This window comes from Gorilla gorilla, chromosome 20, assembly GCF_029281585.2.
Source record: "Gorilla gorilla gorilla isolate KB3781 chromosome 20, NHGRI_mGorGor1-v2.1_pri, whole genome shotgun sequence".
Taxonomy (NCBI): domain Eukaryota; kingdom Metazoa; phylum Chordata; class Mammalia; order Primates; family Hominidae; genus Gorilla; species Gorilla gorilla.
Window position 1 is genome coordinate 20,671,144 of NC_073244.2, and position 26,515 is coordinate 20,697,658.

Genomic DNA, 26,515 nt, shown 5'->3' on the forward strand with positions numbered 1-26,515 from the left:
AGCTTTCTTAGGAAACTGTCCATGACACAGGGTGGGATTCAAGCTCACCGATCAGCAGTTCCATAAAGGTGAGGCCAGGAGGCTGCAGAAATGGCCACAGTCACAGCGGGAACGCCATAGCCGACTGGGAACATGATCCACTTCATGAGTCTGTTGATGCTTGAGTAGTTGACCACTGTCAGGTTCCGTGCAGTGAGGAAGAGGTGCACGCCCTCCAGCAGCATCCAGGTGAAGGCGGCCAGGTAGAGATAGTGCAAAGCACCGGCGATGATGGAGCACAGCACCTGGGGGAGGAGAAAGGGATACCTGAAGGGGTTGTCAGGGTGGAGTACGGCCCTAGGACATCTCCTTGACATTGGCTTTGGGTTCAGAGCACCTGACATCAGACCAAGGGCATTAAAAGTAAAGGGGAACTGGATGCAGTGGCTCATGTCTGTAATCTCAGCACTTTGGGAGGCTGAAGTGGGAGGATTGCTGGAGTCCAGGAGTTTACCAGCCTGGGCAACTTAGTGAGACCCCATCTCAATTATATTTAAAAAAATAGATAGTTGATAGTCAAGGATAGCTTTGGCCACCTGGGCACCAATCCCTTCAACCTGCCCTTGGACTGAAAGGGTAGCAGAATGTGCCACCTCCACCTATGCCACTTTGCAACAGATCACCAGAATTTATCCCTCCTTTTAAACTAAGACTTTGTATACTTTGAGCTATGTCTCCTTTCCTCATCCACTTCCCCCCTCAACCTCTGGGAACCTCCATTCTACTCTCTACTCCTACTGTACTGCGTGGTGACTATAGTTAATATATTATGAATTTCAAAGTTGCTAAAAGAGTGGATTTTGTTCTATTTTATTTCTTTGAGACAGGTTCTCACTCTGTCACCCAGGCTGGAGTGCAGTGGCACAATCATAGCTCACTGCAGCCTTGAACTCTCAGGCTCAAGTGATCCTTCCACCTCAGCCTCCCCAGTAGCTGGGACTACAAGTGTGTGCCACCATATCCACTAATTTTTGCAGAGACGGGGTCTCACTGTGTTGCCCAGGCCAGTCTCCAACTCCTGGGCTGAAGTGATCCTCCCGCCTTGGCCTCCTAAAGTGCTGGTATTACAAGCATGAACTGCCACCCCAGTCCTAAAAGAGTGAATTTTAAATGTTTTCACCACAAAGAAATGATAAGTATGGAAGTGATAGATATGTTTATTATCCTGGTTTGGTCATTTCATAATGTGTATGTGTATGGAAACTTCACATTGTACCCCATAATTTTATACATTTATTATTTTTCAATAAAAAAATAAAATTTAGAAAAAAGTTTCACTTTAGCATAAGAGATTATTATTATGATTATGATTCTTTTTTTTTTGAGACATGGTCTTGCTCTGTCACCCAGGCTGGAGTACAGTGGTTGCAATCATAGCTCACTGCAGCCTCGAACTCCTGGGTTCAAGTAATCTTCCTGCCTCAGCCTCCCAAGCAGCTGGGACTACAGACGTGCAGCACTGTGTCCAGCTAATTTTGTTATTTTTTTTGCTTTTTTGTAGAGACAAGGTCTCACTATATTGCCCAGGAAGGCCTCGAACGCCTGGCCTCAAGTGATCTTTCCACTATTGCCTCCCAGTGTGCTGGGATTACAGGTGTCAGCCACTGTGTCTGGCCCAAGGGATTATTTTAAACTGAAGGCAGTTGAGAAGAAGCAGATACAAAAATAGCTCTCTGCCCTCCCCCTATTTGCCTAAAAGCAGGACATACGTTTTTGTACTTGTCTTTTTTGGGGGGTGAGAACACTTAAAATCTACTTTGTTAGCAATTTTTCAATATAGAATATATTGTTATTGACTATAGTCATGATGTACAATAGCTCTCTTGTATTTATTCTTCCCGTCTAGCTGAAATTTGGTATCCTTTGACCAACATCTCCCTAAACCCCTTCCCTGCTGCCTTAGTCTCTGCTAACAACCATTCTGCTCTTTGGTTTTATGAGTTTGGCTATTTTAGATTCCACACATAAGTGAGATCACGCACTGTTTGTCTTTCTGTGCCTTGCTTATTTCACTCAGCTTAACACTCTCCAGGTTCATCCATGTTATCACAAATGGCAGGATTTCCTTCTTTTTCTGAAGGCTGAATAGTATACCAGGACATTAATTTACAAAGGCATTCCTCATACCTATTCTCTTCCTTCTACCCTCCTACCCTTGCTATGGAGGGGACAAAAGTTGATCACTAAGACAACTTATTTATTTATTTATTTATTTAAGATGGAGTTTTGCTCTTGTTGCCCAGGCTGGAGTGCAATGGCACAATCTTGGCTCACTGCAGCCTCTGCCTCCCGGGTTCAAACAATTCTCCTGCCTCAGCCTCCCAAGTAGCTGGGATTACAGGTGCTCATCACCATGCTTGGCTAATATTTTGTATTTTTAGTAGAGACTGAGTTTTGCCATATTGACCAGGCTGGTCTTGAACTCCTGACCTCAGGTGATCTGCCCACCTCAGTCCCCCAAAGTGCTGGGATTACAGGTGTGAGCCACTGTGCCCGGCCACCAAGACAACTTTAGATCCTCATTGGTCTGGAGCCAACACCGGAGGAATCTACAAAACCGATGATATGGTTTGGCTCTGTGTCCCCACCCAAATCTCATCTTGAATTGCACTCCCATAATTCCCAAATGTTGTGGGAAGGACCCGGTGGGAGATAATTTGAATCATGGGGGGGGTTTTCCCCATATTGTTCTCGTGGTAGGAAATAAATCTCACTAGATCTGATGGTTTTATCAGGGGTTTCTGCTTTTGGATCTTCCTCATTTTTTCTCTTGCAGCCACCATGTAAGAAGTGCCTTTCGCCTCCTGCCATGATTCTGAGGACTCCCCTGCCATGTGGAACTGCAAGTCCAATTAAACCTCTTTTTCTTCCCAGTCTTGGGTATATCTTTATCAGCAGCCTGAAAATGGAGTAATACAACCAATGATACTACTAAGCCTTTATCTATCACTCATTTCCCAGATATTTGCCTTCCCATACTTTGTTCCCCTAGAGACCCAAGATCTTTTCCCCTTCTTCAAAAATTTATCATTCTTTGTCAAAAACGCTGTCGTTCTAAACTACCTCTTTGAGAATGCCTCGTTACCTGGGTATCTCCCACGTATATATGAAATATGCATATATGTTAATGAACTTCTGTTTGCTTTTTCTCTTATCTGTCTTTTGTTATATGGGTCCCAGCTACGATCTCAGAAGGGTAGCGGGAAAATTATATTTTTCTCCTCTACAGACCCAAGGACATTTTATTAAGGAATCTAGTGCAGCATTGCTCCATGAGCTCAGTGTACCTTGGGGCAGAAAGGGCATCCTCTGAGACACTGTCAGTACCTTGGGTTCAGTTCGATCAATCCCCACGAGGAAGAGGAGGTGGGCCAGGAAGAGGCAGAGCGAGAGCTGCAGATGCAGTGACGTGCTGGTGTTCTGGATGGCTTTACACAGAAGGAAGGTGAGGGCCGCCAGGAGGAGGCACAGCAGAGAGACGCTCAGCCCCACGTAGGTGATGACAGTCAGCACGGGATCCTCCTCCTGGGACTGAGAAAAAAAGTTCACAGTGATGCTTTCCTGCACTGGGATTATGGCTCCCTCCTTGAACTGGAGCATCCTAGACACAGGCACCAAGCCCAGTGGTAGTGTGGGACCGTTAGACTGCTAATGTAGATTGCTAATGTAGATGACTGCTAATATACACTGCTAATATAGATGGCTAATGTAGATTGTTGATGTAGACTGCCAATGTAGATTGTTAATACAGACTGCTAATGTGATTGTTAATGTAGACTGCTAATATAGATTGCTAGACTGTCTTTTTTATTTTCAGCTTTATTGAGGTGTATACTTAATGTATCAAAATTACTCATATTAAATGTATACACTTTGATGAGTTTGGACATATGATTTTTTCCCCTAAAAAAAGTAGAATGGCAGTTACCAGAAGCTGGGGAGAGGAGAGAGAGAGAATAGGGAGTTGGTTAAGGAGTGAAGAGTTTCAGTGTTGCAAGATGAAAGGGTTCTGGAGATGGATGGTGGTTGATGACTGCACAATATGATTGTACTTTACTGAACTGTATATACATTTAAAAATGGCTAAGATGGTAGATTTTATGTTCTGTGTATTTTACCACAATCTTTACGAAGTGATTTTTGGGCCATGGTGTCTCACACCTGTAATCCCAATGCTTTGGGAAGCTGAGGTGGGAGGATTGCTGGAGGCCAGGAGTTCAAGACCGGCCTGAGCAACAAGTGAGACCCCGTATCTAAACAAAAAAATAAAGTGTCTTTGTATGCAGAGGGCTTGTGCTATGCAGTACCAGTTTGATCAGAGAGCTCATACTAATGAAGGGATTTAAAAAACTTCTTTAAGTTCAGAGATACATGTGCAGGTTTGTTACATAGGTAAACCCCTGTCGCGGGGGTTTCTTGTACAGATTATTTTTTCACCTAGGTATTAAGCCTAGTACCCATTAGTTATTTTTCCTGGTCCTCTCCCTCCTCCCACTCTCCACCGTCCGATAGGCCCCAGTGTCTGTTGTTCCCATCTTTGTGTCCATATGTTCTCCTCATGTAGCTCCCACTTATAAGTGAGAACACGAGTATTTGGTTTTCTGTTCCTGTGTTAGTTTGCTAAGGATAATGGCCTCCAGCTCCATCCGTGTCCCTGCAAAGGACATGATCTCATTCTTTTTGATGGCTGCATAGTATTCCATGGTGTATGTATTCCATATGTACCACATTTTCTTTATCCAGTCTACCACTGATGGGCATTTAGGTTGATTCTATGTCTCTGCTATTGTGAATAGTGCTGCAGTGAACATACATGTGCATGTGTCTTTATGATAGAATGATTTATATTCCTTTGGGTATATACCCAGTAACAGGATTGCTGGGTTGAATGGTAGTCCTGTTTTCAGCTCTTTGAGAAATTGCCATGCTGCTTTCCACAATGGTTGAACCAATTTACAACCCCACCAACAGTGTGTGTTCCTTTTTTTCTGCTACCTCACCAGCATCTGTTATTTTTTGACTTTTTAATAGTAGTCATTCATGATGTGGTTTATAGTAATCATGGTTTTTTTTTTTTTAGACAGAGTCTCGCTCTGTCGCCAGGATGGAGTGCCGTGGTGCGATCTCGGTTCGCTGCAACCTCTGCCTCCCAGGTTCAAGCAATTCTCCTGCCTCAGCCTCCTGCGTAGCTGGGACAACAGGCGTGTGCCACCACACCTGGCTAACTTTTGTATTTTTAGTTGAGATGGGGTTTCACCATGTTGGTCAGGATGGTCTTGATCTCCTGACCTCGTGATCTGCCTGCCTTGGCCTCACAAAGTGCTGGGATTACAGGTGTGAGCCACTGTGCCTGGCCCAGTAATCATATTTTTGCCCTGGGGTCCTATAGTCTGAGCAACTGAGGTCAACCATGTAGGCATTGCATACCTATGTGAATGATCCCCCAATACACACCCTGAACACCAAAGCTCTGGTGAGCTTCCCTGGCTGACAACACTTCACATGCGTTGTCATAAGTAATTGCTGGGAGAATGAACTGCATCTGTGTGACTTTCCTGGGAGAGGACACTGGAAGCTTGCATAAGGTTTCTCCTGGACTTCTTACCTTGCGTCTTTTCCACATGTTGATTTTTTTTTTTTTTTGAGGTGGAGTCTTGCTCTATCACCCAGGCTGGAGTGCAATGGCTTGCTCTCAGCTCCCTGAAACCTCTGCCTCCCGGGTTCAAGCCATCCTCTTGTCTCAGCCTCCTGAGTAGCTGGGATTACAGGCATGTACCACTATGTTTGGCGAATTTTTGTATTTTTAGCAGAGATGGGTTTTTGCCATGTTGGCCAGGCTGGTCTCAAACTCTTGACCTCAGGTGATCTGCCCGTCTTGGCCTCCCAAAGTGCTGGGATTAAAGGCATGAGTCACCATGCTCGGCCTTTTTTCAGTTTTTTTTTTTTTAATAGCACTTATTACCACTTAGTAGGGGCTCAGAAAGTATTTGCTGGAAGAATAAAACATATACATCATACCTGGCTGGTCAGGGCCATCAGGACAGCGAAGCTGGACAGGTGACTGCAATTACACATGGTGTGACTCTTGTTCACGTGTATCAGGAAGCAGCCATCCCTGGACCACTGGCTGCCCTGCCCTGTGCTCTTCCAGTAGACACAGAAGACCTTTTTGGTACTGGGGTTCATCTGAAAATAGAAAATGGAAAGGGCTCATTGTCTTTGTCTTTCTTTCTTTCTTTTTTTTTTTTTTTTTTTGAGACAAAATCTTGCTTTGTTACCCAGGCTGGAGTGCAGTGGCTCAATCTCGGCTCACTGCAACCTCCGCTTCCCGGGTTCAAGCGATTCTCCTGCCTCAGCCTCCCGAGTAGCTGGGATTACAGACGTGCAGTACCACACCAGGCTAATTTTTGTATTTTTTGTAGAGACAGGTTCAACTGTGCTGCCCAGGCTGGTCTCGAACTCCTGGACTCAAGCAATCTGCCTGCCTTTGCCTCCCAAAGTGCTGGGATCATACAGGCATGAGCCACTGCGTCTGGCCAGCTCATTGTCTTTTTCCTCAGGAGGGATAGTTCTCAGTGTTGGCCTATGCCAGGGTGCCACCTGCTAAGGCACCTGTGTGAAGAGTGACTCAGGTGATTTCTGTTTTGTTTGTTTGTTTTTGAGACGGGGTCTCATTCTGTCACCCAGGCTGGAGTGCCGTGACGCAATCACAACTCACTGCCACCTTGACCTCCCTGGCTCAAACGATCCTCCCATCTCAGCCTCCAGAGTAGCTAGAACTACAACTGTGCACCACCATGCCCAGCTAACTTTTGTATTTTTAGTAGAGATGGGGTTTCAACATATTGCCCAGGCTGGTCTTGAACTCCTGGCCTCAAGCAATCCTCCTGCCTTGGCCTCCCAAGGGGCTGTAGTTACGGGCATGAGCCGCTGTACCTGATTTCTATTTTATGCGGCCTCCAGGACCCCCGATCCATAACCGCAGCTCTTTTGGGATTTTATGTAACATAAAATAAAGCAGAGGCTCCCTGGGAACCACAGTTTCAAGAGATTTCTTTGGTTTTAGAACCTTGCCCCAACCATGGGAGGAAAAAAAAAAACAACCAAAAAAAACAGTGGAGTCTGAAGCTCTCATGTTTTTCCCTAAAGTCTCTCTAAGCCAAATGTCCCTGGTCGTTGTATAATCAATTTTGTCTCTACTCCCTTACAACACAATAATTGCTCATGCAATGAGAGGCATGATATAGGAAAGAAACGTCATGAGGAGAGAGAATAAAATGAGCCTTTGAAGCCAGGCACAGTGGCTCATGACTGTAATCCCAGCACTTTGGGAAGCCAAGGCGGGTGGGTCACCTAAAGTCAGGACTTGGAGACAAGTTTGTCCAACATGGCCAGACATCATCTCTACTAAAAATACAAAAATGAGCCAGGTGTGGTGGCACTTGCTTGTAATCCCAGCTACTTGAGAGGCTGAGGCAGGAGAATCGCTTGGGCCTGGGAGGCGGAGGTTGCAGTGAGCTGAGATCGCACCACAGCACTTCAGCCTGGGCGACAGAGACTCCGACTCAAAAAAGGAAAAAAAAAAAAAAAAAAGAAAATAGAAAAACAGGCCGGATGAAGTCGTTCATACCTATAATTTCAGGGTTTTAAGAAGCTGAGGTGGGAGGGTTGCTTGAGGCCAGGAGTTTGAGACCAGCCTGGACAACATTATGAGTCCCCCCTTCTACCAAAAATAAAATAATTAGTTGGGCATGGTGGCACACACCTGTAGTTCCAACTGCTGGGGAGGCTGAAGTGGGAGAGTCCCTTGAGCCCAGGAGTTCGAGGCTGTAGTGAGCTATGATTGTGCAACTGCACTCCAGCCTGGACAACAGAATGAGACCCTTTCTCAAAAAAGGTAAAGATATAGATCAATTAACTTTAATAATAAATTTTATTTAACCCACTATATCCAACATAGTATCTTTTAAATATATCAGTATAAATTAATAAATATAATCAACATAGATATTATCAAGGAGATATTTTACATTCCTTTCTTCTTTTCTTTCTTTTTTTCTGAGACGGAGTCTGACTCTGTTGCCAGGCTGGAGTGCAGTGGCGCGATCTTGGCTCACCGCAACCTCCGCCTCCTGGGTTCAAGCGATTCTCCTGCCTCACCCTCCCAAGTAGCTGGGACTACAGGCATGTGCCACCATGCCCAGCTAATTTTTGTATTTTTAGTAGAGATGGGGTTTCACGATGTTGGCCACTTGATCACTTGACCTCATGATCCCCCCACCTTGGCCTCCCAAAGTGCTGGGATTACAGGTGTGACCTTTCTTCTTTTCTTTTTTTGTTTTGATTTACTTTTTAAAAATATATTTTTAATTTATACATTATAATTGTATATATTTATGGGATACAGTGTGATTTATACTACTTGTATTTGCATACCATGTAGAATGATTACATCTAGCTAATTATTATTATTATTTTTTTTGCATTTATTCTTATTGGTTCTCTGAAACTCCTGGATCTGTGGTTTGGTGTTTGACATTGGTTTGGGGAAATTCTCAGTCACTTCCCTCCCTCCCTTCCTCCCTCCCTCCCTCCTTCCTTCCTTCCTTCCTTCCTTCTTTCCTCTTTGTTTCTTTGTTTCTTTTCTTCTTCTCCTTACTGTTTTTCTTCTTCTTCTGACAGTGTCTTGCTCTGTGCCCCAGGCTGGAGTGCAGTGGTGCAATCATAGCTCACTGCAGCCTCCAACTCCTGGGCTCAAGCAATCCTCTTGCCTCAGCCTCCCGAGTAGCTGGAACTATAGGAGCATGCCAGCCTGCCTGGTTTAAATCAAGCTAATTGTTTTCTTCTTATTAAGTCTTCAAAGGCTGATTTACAAGATGTAAATCTGGAAATACTGTCTTCAAAATCTCGATTCAGACCAGCTACATTTCAAATGCTCAATAGCGACAGGTGCTCCTGACTACAACCCTGAACAGAGTGGGTCTAGAACCACAGCCTGGGATGATACACACATCGTTTGGCCTGCCTCCTTGAGAACCCACAAGCTCAAATCATACCTGTGACCCACCTTCACGTGCTGGAAAGTCAGCGTCACAGACTTGGAGAGAGACATGTTCCTTTTGGGTCCAATAGCAGCACTCACAACCTGAGAGTTCAGATACACTTGATCTTTCTTATCCGTCTCTTCAAAAAAAGTTGCATTTATGATGTTTCCAAGAGAAGAATATGAGATAAAGGCAATGGCACTGGGACCTGAGGAAAAAGAAAGATGGAATCTTTTTTCTTTCCTTTTCTTTCTTTCTTTCTTTCTTTCTTTCTTTCTTTCTTTCTTTCTTTCTTTCTTTCTTTTTTTTTTTTTTTTTGAGACGGAGTCTCGCTCTTGTCGCCCAGCCAGGCTGGAGTGCAGTGGCGTGATCTTGGCTCACTGCAACCTCCGCCTCCCGGGTTCAAGTGATTCTCCTGCCTCAGCCTCCCAAGTAGCTGGGATTACAGGCACTCACCACCATGCCTGGCTAATTTTTTGTCTTTTTAGTAGAGATAGGGTTTCACTATGTTGGCCAGGCTGGTCTCGAACTCCTGACCTCAAGTGATCCACATGTCTTGGTCTCCCAAACTGCTGGGATTACAGGCATGAGCCACCATGCCCGGTCTGCCATTTTTTAGAAGAGTTGTTCTCAGATGGAGCTTAAATCCTGTGATCCCTGGAGGATTCGTTTTAACAGAGTGCTGGCGCCGGGCATGGTGGCTCACACCTGTAACCCCAGCACTTTGGGAGGCTGAGGGCAGGGTGGATCACTTGAGGTCAGAAGTTCAAGACCAGCCTGGTCAACATGGTGAAACCCTGTCTCTACTAAAAATACAAAAATTAGCTGGTTGTGGTGGCACATACTTGTAATCCCAGCTACTTGGGAGGCTGAGGCTGGAGAATCGCTTGAACCCAAGAGGTGGAGGCTGAAGTAAGCTGCGATCACGCCACTGCACTCCAGTCTGGGTGACAGAGTGAGACTCCATCTCAAAAAAAAAAAAAAAAAAAAAAAAAGATGTTTTCCTACAAACAACCCACTTTTTGCATTTTCTGGAAACTTCAAAGTCTGGTAACACTGAGACAATGAATGATAATCTATTTCTTCTTACAAAGGCTGTAGGTACGGTGGGCACCCTGGCTCGAATCCCTGGCATTCTTGGTTTCTTTAATATGCTGATGAATTCTGCTGTAAGCATCGGTGGTTCTGCCTGGGAACTTCCATGGGCGTGAATTTGTGTTTGGCCTGCACAGAGGACAGGCTGGAAGAGCTTGAAAGTTCAGCCCCCGGAGCAACCCTCCACCAATGATAGATCAGAGCAGATGGACAGACGTCCTAGCTGCCTCTTCTCGAATGGGACAACTCAGTGATATTGAGCCCCAGGTACCCCAACAGCAAGCTGCTCACTCAGGTACCTACCTCACTGGCTGCCTTTACTTGCCTGTCTTACTTTGCCTCTTACTTACTGTGATAGTTCATTTTACATGTCCATTTGGCTAGGCCATGGTCCCCAGACATGAGGCATGGATGTTGCCGTGAAGGTGTTGTAAAGATGAGATTAATATTTAAATCAGTAAACTGAGTAAAACAGATTGCCTGCTATAATGTGGGTGGGCCTTATCCAATCAGTTGAAGGCCTCAAGAGAAACTAGACTAAGGTCTCCTGAGAAAGAGGTAGTTCTGGCCTCATACTATCTTTGGATTCAAGCTGCACTATCAGTTCTTCCTCGTGTCTCCTGCCTGCCTGCCCACCCTGCAGATTTTGGACATGTCGGCCTTCCATAGTCAGGTGAGCCAATTCTTTAAAATGCCTCTCCTCGTCCCTCCTCATCTCTTTCTTTCCTTCTCTCTCCCCATCTCTCTCTTTCCATCTCTCTCCCCCATTTCTCTCTCCCCATCTCTCCCTTTCGATCTCTTTCCACATCTCTCTCTTTCCATATCTCTCTCCCCATCTCTCTAATTCCATCTCTCTCTCCCTATCTCTCTTTCCATCTTTCTCCCCATCTCTCTCCCCATCTCTCGAATTCCATCTCTCTCTCCACATGTCTCTCTTTCCATCTATCTCTTTCCATCTTTCTCTCCCCATCTCTTTCTTTCCATCTCTCCATCTCGCTTTTGATCTCTCTCTTCCCATCTCTCGCTTTTGATCTCCCTCTGCCCATCTCTCTTTTCCAATCTCTCTCCCCATCTCTCTTTCCATCTCTCTCTCCCCGTCTCTCACTTTTGATCTCCCTCTGCCAATCTCTCTTTTTCCATCTCTCTCCCCATCTCTCTTTCCATCTCTCTCTCCCCACCTCTCTCTTTCCATCTCTCTCCCCATCTCTCTAATTTCATCTCTCTCTCCCCATCTCTCTCTTTCCACCTTTCTCCCCATCTCTCTCTTTTGATCTCTCTCTCTCCATCTCTCTCTTTCCATCTCTCTCTCCATCCCTCTTTTCATCTCTTTCTCCCCATCTCTCTTTCCATCTCTCTCCCCATCCCTCTCTTCCCATCTCTCTCCCCATCTCTTGCTTTTGATCTCTCTCTCCCCATCTCTCTCTTTCCATCCCTCTCCTCATCTCTCTCTTCCCATCTCTCTCTCCTCATCTCTCTCTTTCCACCTCTCTTCCTATCTCTCCCCCATCTCTCTCCCCTATCTCTCTCTTTGCATCTCTTTCCTCTCCATCTCTGTCCCCATCTCTCTCTTTCCATCTCTCTTCCCTTCTCTCTCTTTCCATTTCTCTCCCCATCTCTGTCTTTCCACCGCTCACCCCATCTCTCTTTTCTCATCTTTCTCTTTCCATCTCTCTTTCCCCATCTTTTTCCATCTCTCTTCCCTTCTCTCTTTCCATCTCTCTCCCCTTCTCTCTCTTTCCATCGCTGTCCCCATCTCTCTCTTTCCATCGCTCTCCCCATCTCTCTCTTTCCACATCTCTCTCCCCATCTAATTCCATCTTTCTCTCCCCATCTCTCTCTTCCCATCTGTCTCTCCCCATGTCTCTCTTTCCACCTCTCTCCCCATCTTTCTCTCCATCTCTCTTTACCCATCTGCCTCTCCACCTCTTTTTCTCTCCATCTCTCTCATCTCTTGCTCTCTGTCTCCATCTCTCTCTCTCTCTCTCTCTCTCTCTCTCTCTCTCTCTCTCTCTCTCCTCTCTTCCGACACCCCCCACACCCTACACTCTTCAGCTCTTTAGTTGTGATCCTCTGGAGAACACTGATGAATACACCCACTGTTGTTCCTGGGGATCACCTCCCAAAGAAACTTCTCACACTTCTTTCAGGGTTTGCTTCTGGGTGAACCCAAACTGGGACACAGGCAGAACAGCACTTCCCCACCATCCCAAATTGCAAAGTCCCTCCCATACTGAATAATAGAAAACCTCCATTTTGGGAAAATGTCTTTTTTTTTTTTAAAGGGAAAATCTCCAATGTCGTAGTTTGAGGGTAACAAGCCCATGAGGGGAGAGCCCAGTGGGCTTGTTTCCCCATGACTCACACAGTGACATGGCTCTGTGTGAAGGATTCTGAATGCAGCCGTCAGGCATACCTTGTGTGTCTCCCTGGATGACGTCATTGCAACGGAAGTCCATTGAGTTCATTTGGACGTTCAAGTTGAATGTCTTTCTTTCTTCAGAGCAATTGTCTGTAATCACTTGAGTTTCAATAGCTGGTAAGAAAAGCAATGGGCAGGCTTAGTGATATTGTAAGAAACTTTAAAAATATGCATAGGAACAGGACATGGTGGTGCATGCCTGTAGTCCCAACTACTCAAGAGGCTGAGGCAGAAGGATTGCTTGAGCCCAGGAATTCGAGTCCAGGCAACACAGTGAGATGCTGCCTCTAAAAAAAAAATGTTCATAGCAACATAAATGGCTCACATATACTGAATATCTAGGATGTGTCGGGCACTGAGCTAAGAGCCTTACACATGTCACCTTATAAACCTATAACTTCATCAGGGACAACTCTATAGATGAGGAAACTGAAGTCAGAAGTTAGGTAAGACTCTAATTCCTGAAACCAAGTTCTTAACTAACAGCTCTTAGCATAAACCTTTGAAGATACAGTTCTATTTCTAGGAATTTATTCTCAGAAAACGATTGTGGATGGAGGGCAGATTTAGCTACAAGAAAGTTCATAGCAGCTTAGATGATAATGGTGGAAAATGGGGGATTATCTAGATGTTCAACAAGAGGTGATTGATTAAATAAGTGATGACATGGGCTGGGCACAGTGGCTCATGCTTGTAATCCCAGCACTTTGGGAGGCCATGGCAGGTGGATTGCTTGAGGCCAGGAGTTCAAGACCAGCCTGGCTAACATGGTGAAACCCCATCCCTACTAAAAATACAAAAATTAGCTGGGCATGGTGGTGTGCACCTGTAGTCTCAGCTACTTGGGAGGCTGAGGCACGAGAATAGTTTGAACCGGGGAGGCAGAGGTTGCAGTGAGCTGAGATCACGCCACTGCACTCCAGCCTGGATGATGGAGTGAGACTCTGTCTCAAAAACAAGTAAGTAAATAAATAAATAAGTGATGATATATCTCTGTGGTGGGGAACCAGGGCTTCAAATAAAAATAAAGTCACAAATGAATTGCAATCAAGAAAAACTCATGAGAAAAAAGGTAACCACGTGAGTGATGGATGTGTTAGCTAATTTGATTGTGGTGATCATTCCACAGTATATATGTATATCAAGTCATCCTATTGTACACCTTAAATATATACAATTTTCTTTATCAGTTACACCTTAATAAAGCTAAAAAATGTTAAGCTCATGAAAATATGTATCTTAAAAACAGACAACCCAAGACTGGCTGTGAGATGGAAATTGTTGAATTGGGTGATGGGTGCATCAGGGATTTTATTCTCCTATTTCCTTTTGTGCATATTAAAAGGTTAAAAAAAAAGAGAAGCAAGCAACAAAACAGCACATCAAGAATGACACTATTTTATGGCTGGGTGCAGTGGCTCATGCCTGAATTCCCAGCACTTTGGGAGGCTGAGGCCAGTTGATTGCTTGAGGTCAGGAGTTCAAGACCAGCCTGGCCAACATGGTGAAACCCCATTCTACTAATACACAAAAATTAGCTGGGCATGGTGGTAGGCACCTGTAATCCCAGCTACTAGGAAGGCTGAGGCAGGAGAATTGCTTGCACCCAGGAGGCAGAGGTTGCAGTGACCTAGATCATGCCACTGCATTCCAGCCTGGGCAATAGAGCAAGACTCCATCTCAAAAAAAAAGAAGAAGAAGAAAAAAAGAATGACACTAATGACATTCTAGAAACTACTACTGGTTTGTCTAATATTGACTCTCAGTTTTTGAAAAGTTTACAAGTATTTACTCTAATTATGTATTAATGTTTTTCACCTACTGTTTCATTCATTTAGTACGTTTTAAGGAATAGAAATTCTTGAGCTCAGTGTAAGTGAATTTATTGTTATTATTATTATTTTTGAGATGGAGTCTTGCTCTTTGGCCCAGGCTGGAGTGCAGTGGCATGCTCTCAGCTAACTGCAACCTCTGTCCCCTGGGTTCAAGCGATTCTCCTTCCTCAGCCTCACAAGTAGCTGGGATTACAGGCATGCACCACCATGCCTGGCTACTTTTTTTTGGTATTTTTTTAGTAGAAACACGGTTTCACCATGTTGGCCAGGCTGATCTCGAACTCCTGACCTCAAGTGATCTGCCTGCCTTAGCCTCCAAAAGTGCTAGGATTACAGGCGTGAGCCACCTCATCCTGCCCACAATGTTAATTTCATCATCCATTATATTATCGCTTGTTACTCTGTGTTATTTTTATCAAACCTCATTTTGACTTGTTTTTATATTATTTAATATTTTCTACATTAAACTATGTGTTTCCTGTAAAAAAGAATGTCACTATTTTGGTAATATTTCATAATATTAAAGAGTGGAAAGATAGAATAATCATAATTACAGCAATTACTACCGTAGTTTTTCTTCTTTCTTAAAAGTTTGAGTCGTTTAGCTTCTGAGGTATCCTAGTCCTAAGTGCATTACGTGCACTTTCATTATCTCTATTAAAAATTTTTTTTGAGACAGGCTCTCACTCTGTTGTCCAGGCTAGAGTGCAGTGGTGCAATCTCAGCTCACTGCAGCCTCGAATTCCTGGGCTCAAGCGATCCTCCCACCTCAGCCTCCTAAGTAGCTGGGACTTCATTTGCACACCACCATGTCCAGCTAATATTATCCTCATTTTATTGACAGGAGAATGAAGCCCAATGAGGTGAGGGCACTGGTCTCAGATCAAACAGTTAGGACATGGCAAAATCAGGAGAGATGAGATTTACTTGCAATCTGGAAAATGTTTTGATTTTGAACCAAAGTATCCAGATTCCTGTTTTCCAAGAAGAATAGGCACTGACTTTTTCAAAACCTGCTGTGTGTGTGTGTTTTTTTTTTTTTTTTTTTTTTTTGAATTTAAGATGGAGTCTTGCTCTGTCACCCAGGCTGGAGTGCAGTGATGTGATCTCGGCTCACTGCAACCTCTGCCTCCCCGGTTCAAGTGATTCTCCCACCTCAGCCTCCGGAGTAGCTGGGATTACAGTCGTGAGCTACCACGCCCGGCTAATTTTTGTATTTTTAGTAAAGATGAAGTTTCACCATGTTGCCCAGGCTGGTCTCAAACTACTGGCCTCAAGTGATCCACCCACCTTGGCCTCCCAAAGTGCTGGGATTATAGGTGTAAGCCACCATGCCCAGCCCAAAACCTGTTTTTTTTTTTTTTTTTTTTTTTTTTTAATGAGACAGGTTCTTGTTCTGCCATCCAGGTTGGAGTGGCAATGGCATGATCATAGTTCACTGCACCCTCAAACTCCTGGACTCAAGCCATCCTCTCCCTCAGCCTCCCGAGTAGCTGAGACCACAGGTACAAGCCACTGCACCTGGCAAATTTTAAAAATTTTTTTAAAGAGATGGGGGTCTCGCTATGTTGCCCAGGCCGGTCTTGAGCTCCTGGGCTGAATTAACCCTCCCACCTCAGCCTCCCAAAGTGCTGGGAATACAGTCGTGAGCCATCATGCCTGGTCCTCAAACTACATTTAAGTGAAAATTCCAGACCTGGGATTGGAAACTATTGGCAATCTTCTGAATAAACAACTTTATTGAGGTATAATTGATGTCTAACCAACTGCACATATTAAAGTGTACAATCTGGTGAGTTTTGTTGGGTGCACACACCTCTGAAATCAACACCACTATCAAGGCAGGAAGATTTCTATCACCCCTAATTGTTTCCCCAGATTTTCTCATGCCTCTGCCACCCCTCCCTCCTGCCCCTCCCTGTCACTCTAGATAAGTTTGCTTTTTCTAGAATTTATATAAATTTTTGTAATTTATATAAAGGGACTCATGTGGTGTATTCAATTTTTTTTTTCTAATTGCCTAACCCAGATCCCAGCTGCTAACCAGTCCCCAGGGTGTATCAGGCCTCATTATTGTCTTACCTACACTATCGTTTTGGATTTTCAGGACTTTTTGTTCTGGAGCTTTCAAGGCAGTTTCTAGAACTTTCGATTCCACATCCTGGAGAATAGTGGTAGCTGTGGATGAGATTTCTTGTCTCCCTTCTGTTCTCCATAAAGTCTGATTGGTGAGAAGTGACTCAAATTTGTCCACAATCTTTTGCAGCTTTGAAGACATAAAGAATTTTCATTTTTTAAAAATGTAATCTGGTAAGTCCCATATCCAAAAGAACAGTAGAAAGCATGAGAAAGCAGGCTCTGGAGCTGGAGGAACCACGTTCAAATCCTGGCACTTCCTCATGTCCCAGCTTTGCGACCTTGGGCAAGTCACTCAATCACTCTGTGCCCCACGACAGGAAAAGGAACTCAAAGCGTTTTTCTGGAGGATTAAATGAGTTAACAGATGCTCTTCTTTTAGGACAGTGTCTGTATCTGGTAAAAGCTATGTAAGAGTGAGTCACTATTATTATTTTTGAGACAGAGTATTGCTCTGTCGCCCAGGCTAGAGTGCAGTGGTGGGATCTTGGCTCACTGCAGCCTCCAGCTCCTGGGTTCAAGTGATTCTCATGCTTCAGTCTCCTGAGTAGCTGGGATTACAGGTGCACACCGCCATGCTTGCTTAATTTTTTAATTTTTTTTTTTTGTATAGACAGGGTCTTGCTATGTTGCCCAGGCTGGTCTGGAACTCCTGGGCTCAAACGATTCTCCTGCCTTGGCCTTCCAAAGTGATGGGATTATAGGAGTTAGCCACCGTGCCTGATTGGGTTAGTTATTATTAACGTTTTTTGCCAACAAGGTAGTGATAAGTTTGTTAGAAATAGACCAGTGGTTCTCAACTGGGGGGCGATTCTGCTACTCCCTCCACAGGGCACATGTGGTGATGGCTGGAGACATTTTCGGTTGTCACTGTCGCAACAAGGGAGTGGTTGCCACTATTGAAGCAGCGTCACTGTCTGGGGTAAATACCCAGAGTTTGTCATCTTGCGCCAAGATGAAGGACATGGACACACACGAGGAGTGAGTTTAGGAGTGGAGGTTTAATAGGCAAAAGAAAAAGAAAAGAGGGCAGGGCGCGGTGGCTCATGCCTGTAATCCCAGAACTTTGGAAGGCCGAGGGGGGTGGATCATCTGAGGTCAGGAGTTCAAGACCAGTCTGACCAACACGGTGAAACCCCATCTCTACTGAAAATACAAAATTAGCTGGGCATGGTGGCGCGTGCCTGTAATCCCAGCTAGTTGGGATGCTGAGGCAGGAGAATCGCTTGAACCTGGAAGGCAGAGGAGGCAGAGGTTGTAGTGAGCCGAGATCGCATCACTGCACTCCAGCCTGGGCGACAGAGCGAGGCTCCATCTCAAAAAAAAAAAAAAAAAAAAAAAAAAAGAAAGTAGAACAGCTCTCTCCCTTGCGAGAGAGAGGGATGCCCGAAAGAAAGCAAAATCCCGCCCACCGACTAGATTTTATATTCAGGCACTAGATTTTATAGTCAGGCTGAGGAGGCGGTGTCTGAATTATGTAGGGCCCACAGATTGGTTGGGCCAGGTGCGACATTTACTTACTGCTCGGGGAAGGCTGGTTGCCCTACCCACTTGGCCAGTACCATCTTGTCTGCTCCTTACTGTACACGTGACTGGCAAAGAGAAGGGAAGATGGAGCTGCCATTTTGATCATGTCTAGTCCCAGGCAGCCTTTTCCTATTGGCACAGCTGCTGGCATTGACCCATAAGCTTCCAGCTTGCTTGTCTATGTCCGCAGCTCGATTTTACAGGCTGCTCTTTGTTAGAAAAGAAAATTTGGGGCTGCTCTTCATTAAAAGGAAAACCTCACTGAGGACTTCCGTATCCTCACCATCTGCCTAAGTAATTTCTTCTTAACTCCTATATCATTGTGTATTTATTTATTTATTTTTGAGATGGAGTCTTGCTCTGTTGCCCAGGCTGGAGTGCAGTGGCGTGATCTCAGCTCACTGCAACCTCCGCCTCCTGGGTTCAAGTGATTCTCCTGCTTCAGCCTCCTGAGTAGCTGGGATTACAGGCATGCGCCCCCATGCCCGGCTAATTTTTGTGTTTTTTGTAGACATGGGGGTTTCATCATGTTGGCCAGGCTGGTCTTGAACTTCTGACCTCAGGTGATCCACCCACCTCCCAAAGTGCTGGGATTACAGGCGTTAGCCGCCATGCCCGGCCTGATTACTTGATTCTTTATTTGTTCATTACTTCAGTGATCATTCCTTGAACTCCTAATTTGGGGTTGGTTTTATTCCCTTCCTCAAAAAGCTCACAGTCTAGGGATTGATTACATGATGTAATCACATATTTATATAAATGCCGTCAGTTGGCCGGAGACAATAATGGATACCACTGGATACTTGGATCTCTTTTGCAGCAGTGCAGCAGGCCTTGATATACCCTCTCTTGGCCTGTCTTTCTTGGTCTGGGATAGATTCCTGTCTTTAGATGGCAACACACACACGCTCACACACACACTCACACACTGTCATATGTATGTACGCACACGCACACTGTGTGTGTCTATCTATACCTATATCTATAAGTAGATACAGATACAGAGCCCTCTTGGTATACGCATGGCATTGGTTCCAGGATCGTCCATATATGCTCAGATCCAATCCATGCATACTTAAGACCCATGGAACTCACTCATGAAAAGTCAGTGCTTCCTCTTTGTGAGTTTTGCATCCTGCCTATATATATATATATATATATATATTTTTTTTTTTTTTTTTTTTTTGAGACGGGGTCTTGCTCTGTCACCCAGGCTGGAGTGCAGTGGCAACATCTCCACTCACCACAACCTCCGCCTTCTGGATTCAAGTGATTCTCCTGCCTCAGCCTCTGGGGTTGCTGGGATTGCAGGCATGTGCCATCATACCTGGCTAATTTTTGTATTTTTTAGTAGAGATGAAGTTTCACCATGTTGGCCAGGCTGGTCTCGAACTCCTGACCTCAAGTAACATGCCTACCTCGGCCTCCCAAAGTGCTGGGATTACAGGCGTGAGCCACCACGCCAAGCCCGGCAATACTGTAGTTTTGATTCACATTTGGTTGAAAAATGTCCTCGTGTAAGTGGATCCCCGCAGTTCAAATGTGTGTTGTTCAACTGTATATATAGAGATATATCTATAGTGAGCTGGATAATGATACATATATAGTGGTATACCTAATGGTATAGCTGTATCTATCTATCTATAGATATATGTATACATACCACAATTATACATAATATATAATTGTATATAATATATAAATATGTACTATTGTGTAGTAATATGATATTATATGGTAATAATATATTATGTATTTATATATAACATATTCTTTGTCCTAAATAATACATTATATATTTATATATAATATATATTTTGTCCTAAATCAATCCCCATTTGCTCACTTTGGGCTTTGTAAATATTTGTTACTGATGTTTGTTACCTGGGTAGGGTCTGGGGATCAGCCTCCACTCACCTCTTTCCTGCCCTGGGTTGTCTTTGAGGAGGTGGTGTCTGCAAAAGACATCATGATAGAGTTACTATTGGAACTGAGAGTGACCAGGCAGAGGGGTGGGCAGGTGGGGTAAGTAATGGGGTGGGCAACTTTGCACCTAGAAGGTGAAAGCCTGAACTCATAGTCTTTATCTGTTGTTTGTTGATTTTTAAAAATTTTTAAATTTTATTTAAAAAATTTTTTATTTTTTATTTTTATTTTGAAAGAGTCTCACTCTGTTGCCCAGGCTGGAGTGCAACGGTGCGACCTCGGCTCACTGCAACCTTCACCTCCTGGGTTCAAGTGATTCTCCTGCCTCAGCCTCCTGAGTAGCTGGGATTATAGGCAAGCACCTCCAGGCATGGCTAATTTTTGTATTTTTAGTAGAGATGGGGTTTCACCACGTTGGCCAGGCTGGTCTCAAACTCTTGACCTCATGATTTGCCTGCCTCAGCCTCCCAAAGGGCTGGGATTACAGGCATGAGCCATCGCACCTGGCTTTTTTTTTTTTTTTTCCCTTTTTTTTTTTTTTAGACAGAGTCTCATTCTGCTGCCCAGGCTGGAGTGCAGTGGCACAGTCTTGGCTCACTGCAATCTCAATGTCCTGGGCTCAAGCAATCCTCCACCTCAGTCCCCCAAGTAGCTGGGACTGTAGGTGTGTACCACCAGACCTGGCTAAATTTTTTTTTTTTTTTGTATTTTTTGTAGAGATGGGGTTTCGCCATGTTGGCCAGGCTGATCTCAAATTCCTGACCTCAGGCAATCCACCCGCCTTGGCCTCCTAAAATGCAAGGATTACAGGCGTGAGCCACTGTGCCTGGCCTCCAAATTCTTTTATTCCATCTTGACTGGAAATTAGAACTGAAATGTCCGAGAAAACAGAAAATTAGAAGCCTCTTGTGTTTAAAGTCAGCCTGGCTGGGAATGATAACCGAAACAGAAGCATCAATGTCTGGTCATCAGCTGTTAATGAAGACTTTTGTGTTGGTTTCTGTGCTTAGTGAGGACATCTCTGCTTTGGAAATTTGAGGAAGGGTGCACCTGTAGTCCCAGCTGCTTGGGAGGCTGAGGCAGGAGGATCACATGAGCCTAGGCATTCGAGACCAGCCTGGCCAACATGGCAAAACCCTGTCTCTACTAAAAATACAAAAATTAGCTGGGCATGTTGGCGGGTGCCTGTAATCCCAGCTACTCGGGAGGCTGAGGCAGGAGAATCTCTTGAACCTAGGAGGCAAAAGTTGCAGTGAGCCGAAATGACACCACTGCACTCCAGCCTGGGAGACAGAGCGAGACTCTGTCTCTGGAAGAAAAAAAGAAAAAAAAAAAAAAAGACAAGGAAAGTCTAGCAAATGTTTACATATCTTTTATCATCATGCTGAGGTTAAATCTGTACTTATTCTAAATTTTGGTTTTCAGCTCAGTCTATTTGCTTAAAAGCACAAACAGCTTTGTTTTAATACTGAACATTTTATCTTAAGAGTTTAAGAACTTTGACTTACAACCCTGAGTCTAGAATATGTTTGTTATAGGAAACCGTTTTTATTGTAGAAAACTGCCCTTTTGAACCAAAGCTGCACACTTTATCATTGGGTGGGGGTGTCTGTTGCTTAAAGCTGCCAGCCTTGGTAATAACGAACCCCAAATGGGCTCAGTCTTTATAAAAGGACGGTGCAGAGCTCTCAACATTAGGAAAACAACCGAAGGCATTTTCCTTTTTTGTAAAATAAGACAAGTTTAAGAGATTAACATCAGAACCCAGGTAGAATCACAGTCTGCTTCTACACTGTCAATAGAGGTGCGCATTGCTCAGTAAAAGACAGATTTATGGCTGAGTGCTGTGGCTTATGCCTATAATCCCAGCACTTTGGGAGGCCAAGGCAGGAGGATCGCTTGAGACCAGGAGTTTGAGATCAGCCTGGGCGACATAGTGAGAACCCCATCTCTACAAAAAACGAATAAATTAGCCAGGTATGGTGGCTCATACCTATAATCTCAGCCACTCAGGAGGCTGAGGTGGGAGGATTGAGCCTGGAAGTTCAAGGCTGCAGTGTGCAATGATTGTGCCACTGCACTCCAGCCTGGGTGACAGAGTGAGACCCCATCTCTGAAAAAAAAAAAAAAGTTTCTCTCTTATTATCCCTACAGTAGTCAATACGTCATGAGTGGCCTACCAAGTCTCATCTCTTTTCTCATATAGACTTTCCCACCCATGTTTTCCATGGGAGTGGTCATGTTTACATGACACAGTATCTCTCCCTGGACACGGATCCATGGGTGCACATGGGGCTCAAACTGGGCCAATGTATTCATTCCCAAAGAATTTGCAATGGGGTCTCAGAGAGAGAGTCAACTGATCTCTCTTTGGTTGTTTGGGGCAAAAAAAATGGTAAGATCTGGAGCGGGTTGGTGGTCATATTTCCTTTTTTTTTTTTCGAGACAGAGTTTCACTCTGTCACCCAGGCTGGGGTGCAGTGGCGTGATCTTGTCTCATTGCCACCTCTGCTTCCCAGGATCAAGCAATTCTTGTGCTTCACCCTCCTGAGTAGCTGGGATTACAGGCACCCGCCACCACACCCAGCTAATTTTTGTATTTTTAGTAGAAATGGGGTTTTGCCATGTTGGCCATGCTGGTCTTGAACTCCCGGTCTCGAGTGATCTGCCCGCCTTGGCCTCCCAAAGTATTGGGGTTACAGGCGTGAGCCACCCCTCCCAGCCGGTGGTCATATTTTCTGTCCTGTGGTCTAGGAAGCAGAGAAAGCCAGCCTGCAGTGAAAGAGAAGGAAGGAGCAGATCCAAAGATGCTTAGAGACAGGGGCTAGGAGATGCACCCTGGGGGTGTCGAGTTCCCAGTTTTAGTTAATTCCAGAAGCCCAGCTGCATTCCTGTCCTTGCAGGGCATGGCTACGCATCGTTTTCATAAACCCATTTTTTGGCCTGTTAGCCTGAGTGAGTTTCTCTTCCTTGCAATTCAAAGAATGTGGTCTCAATCACCACCTTGTCACATCCTCCATCTCCAAACTACAGTTCCCTTTCTCACCCCCTTATTTCCCTCAACTTGAACTTCCTTCTTTCCTTATAGTTCCCTGCAGAAAATAAAAACCACATCCTGGTCCCACAACAAATACGTCTTTTCTGATGTTAGATTCAATAAAAAATGAGGAAGGACTGCCGCCTGTAAAAAGTCCCAGCACTTTGGGAGGATGAGGCGCGTGGATCAAGAAAAATTAGCTGGGCGTCGTGGTGCACGTCTGTAATCTCAGCTACTTGGGAGGCTGAGACAGCAGAATCGCTTGAGCCCGGGAGGCGGAGGTTTCAGCCACTGCACTCCAGCCTGGGCTACAGAGCGAGACTCTGTCTCAAAACAAAACAAAACAAACAAACAAAAAAACAACAACAGAGGAAGGAAGGCAGGAGGACAAAAATGTTCTTACCCTGACAGGTGTTCTCATTGGAATTACTGAATTGTTCATTCCCAGAATGCAGTCTATATCCTGGGACACATTGACAGTAGAAACTTCCTTCGACATTGTGACACACAGCGTTAAATCCACAATATACGCTATAGGGTGGTGTACATTCATTAATGTCTGGAACACAAAGAAGCAATTGGGTCATTCATTCAGCAAAGATTTATTGAGCATCTACTATGTGTCAGGAGTTGTGCTCTTTCCCCCATGGTCTGTCCTGGCTTTCTGAGACAAATCAGTTTAGGTAATGGTTATCTTGGTTTTTCGCTTTCTTCATTGACTTTGGTGGGGTTCTCCAGGAAGCAGACAATGAGACGAGAATATAAGTATAAGTACTTTATTTGGGAGGGGATCCCAGGAAACACTGAGAGGGCAGTCGCGAAATGAAACAAGAAACTATCTTTTCTTTTTGAGACGGAGTCTCGCTCTGTCATCCACGCTGGAGTGCAATGGCAGGATCTGGGCTCACTGCAACTTCTGCCTCCTGAGTTCAAGCGATTCTCCTGCCTCAGCCTCCCGAGTAACTGGGATTGCAGGCATGCACCACCACGCCCGGCTGATTTTTGTATTTTTAGTAGACACGGGGTTTCGCTATGTTGGCCAGGCTGGTCTCAAACTCCTGACCTCAGGTGATCCACCTGCCTTGGCTTCCCAAAGAACTGGGATTACAGGCGCGAGCCACCATGCCTGGCTGAAACAAGAAACTATCTTAAATGAACGGCCAAGTTTCCAAAACAGCCCCCATTTTGCCTCCCTTTTGCTCCTGCTTCTGGATAACTTGCAAATTATCCCTGGCCAGGTGCAGGGTTCACGCCTGTAATCCCAGTACTTTGGGAGGCCGAGGCAGGAGGATTGCTTGAGCTCAGGAGTTTGAGACCAGCCGGGACAATATACTAATAACCCATCTCTACAAAAAAAAAAAAAAAAAAAAAATTAGCTGGGCATGGTGGCGCGCCTGTAGTTGCAGCTACTTGAGAGGCTTGATCCCAGGAGTTGGAGGCTGCAGTGAGTGTTTTTATTTATCTTGATCAGAGTCTCGATCTGTCGCCCAGGCTGGAGTGCGGTGGTGCAATCTCGGCTCACTGCAACCTCTGCCTCCCAGGTTCAAGCTATTCTCATGCCTCAGCCTCTTGAGTAGCTGAGATTATAAGCGCCCCACACCATGCCCGGCAAATTTTTGTATTTTTAGTAGAGATGGGGTTTTGTCATGTTGGCCAGACTGGTCTCGAACTCCTGACCTCAAGTGATCTGCCCACCTAGGCCTCCCCAAGTGCTGGGATTACAGGCTTGAGCAACTGTGTCCAGCTTGCGGTGAGCTTTGATCATGCCACAGCAGTCCAGCCTGGGCAACAGAGCAAGACCCTGTCTCTAATAATAATGATAATAAAATAATAATAATAAAAAATAATAATACTTCTTTACCGTTACATGTCTCCAAGGGGAATGTGAATAGTTCCTGCCCAGATCCAGAAGTATATCCATGGTCGCAGGTGCAGTGAGTGTTATTGACACAGGAAGCATTTGGGGGGCACTTAGCACAGGAAGCTGCAGGGAGAAGAGAGGCAGGTTAAATGGACTGGGGTCACAAACTCTCCTGTTATAATTAGGCCCTGCCTCTTGATCACCTGAGGTCAGGAGTTCAAGAGCAGCCTGGCCAACATACTGAAACCCCATTTCTACTAAAAATACGAAAAATAGCCAGGCGTGGTGGCGCATGCCTATAATCCTAGCTACTCAGGAGGCTGAGGCAGGAGAATTGTTTGAACCTGTGAGGCGGAGATTGCAGTGAGCCGAGATCGTGCCACTGCACTCCAGCCTGGGTGACAGAGGGAGACTCCATTTCAAAACAAATATATATATTTGTTACATAGGTATACATGTGCCGCGTTGGTTTGCTGCACCCATTTACATTAGGTATTTCTCCTAATGCTATCCCTCCCCCAGCCCCCCACTCCCCTGACATATTATATATGTAAATAATAATAATAATGAGGCCTCGCCTCTGGGCAGGGCCTCTCAAGGCTGAGGAAGCCTGTGCCTTTTCCTCTTGTGAGATCTAAGCACGTTAAAAAATTAGAGTGGCCAGGCGTGGTGGCTCACTCCGCCTGGTGAGGATTTTCACATGGTGAAACCCGGTCTCTACTAAAAAATACAAAAATTAGCCGGGTGTGGTGGCAGGTGCCTGTAATTCCAGCACTTTGGGAGGCTGAGGCGGGTGGATCATCTGAGGTCAGGAGTTCGAGACCAGCCTGACCAACATGGTGAAACCCCGTCTCTACTAAAAATACAAAATTAGCCAGGCGTGGTGGCGCATGCCTGTAATCCCAGCTACTCAGGGGGCTGAGGCAGGAGAATGGCTTGAATCCGGGAGGCGGAGGTTGCAGTGAGCCGAGATCGCGCCATTGTGATCTCATCACGGTGAGAGGCATGGTGAGCACGCCTGTTGACATCTGTAATTCCAGTGCTTTGGGAGGCCCAGGTAGGAGGATTCCTTGAGGCTAGGAGTTGGAGAGCAGCCTGGGTAACATAGCAAGACACTATTGCTATAAAAAATAATTAAAAAATTAGCCAGGCATGGTGGCATGTGCCTGTAGTCCCAGCTACTCTGGAGGCTGAAGTGGGAGGATTGCTTGAGCCCAGGAGTTTGAGGCTGCAATGAGTCGTGGTCATGTCATTACACTGCAGCCTGGGCGACAGAGTGAGGCTCTGTCTCTAAAACAAAAGGACAAAAAAATTTGAATTTGTATGGTACCATGGGAGGGAGATTCTGATCGTGGTATATGTTAAGGTATTTTTTCTTTAGGCTTCATTACTTATGAAAATGATAAATTCACAGAATTGAAAAAAAATCCAACAATAAGTCTCTTATTACCCCAGATTCTGAGCTGTCTACTGCTTATTGTATACTTTTCAGAAAAATACCAATCCATATACACACATATGTGCATCATTTTTCTTTACGTTATAGGAACATATTACACATACTGCTCTGTTCTTTGGTTTTCATGTAAAATTTTG

At 44.9% G+C, this 26,515-nt stretch overlaps 1 protein-coding gene across 3 annotated transcripts in view; it reads right to left on the reverse strand.

The window, feature by feature from the left end:
* The window catches only part of ADGRE3 (adhesion G protein-coupled receptor E3), a 53,441-nt gene that overhangs the window by 17,113 nt on the left and 9,813 nt on the right, over positions 1-26,515 (reverse strand). The window contains exons 3-11 of one of the 3 annotated variants that reach the window (XM_055371986.2): positions 24,920-25,042; positions 23,462-23,617; positions 20,013-20,050; positions 16,515-16,698; positions 12,592-12,711; positions 9,107-9,291; positions 6,058-6,225; positions 3,367-3,564; positions 49-284 (exon numbers count right to left, since the gene is read on the reverse strand). In XM_055371986.2, coding sequence (XP_055227961.1) covers positions 49-284; positions 3,367-3,564; positions 6,058-6,225; positions 9,107-9,291; positions 12,592-12,711; positions 16,515-16,698; positions 20,013-20,050; positions 23,462-23,617; positions 24,920-25,042 — 1,408 coding nt within the window. The remainder of the gene's footprint in view (positions 1-48; positions 285-3,366; positions 3,565-6,057; positions 6,226-9,106; positions 9,292-12,591; positions 12,712-16,514; positions 16,699-20,012; positions 20,051-23,461; positions 23,618-24,919; positions 25,043-26,515) is intronic. The other 2 variants (XM_063701833.1, XM_063701834.1) reach the window with 2 other exon arrangements.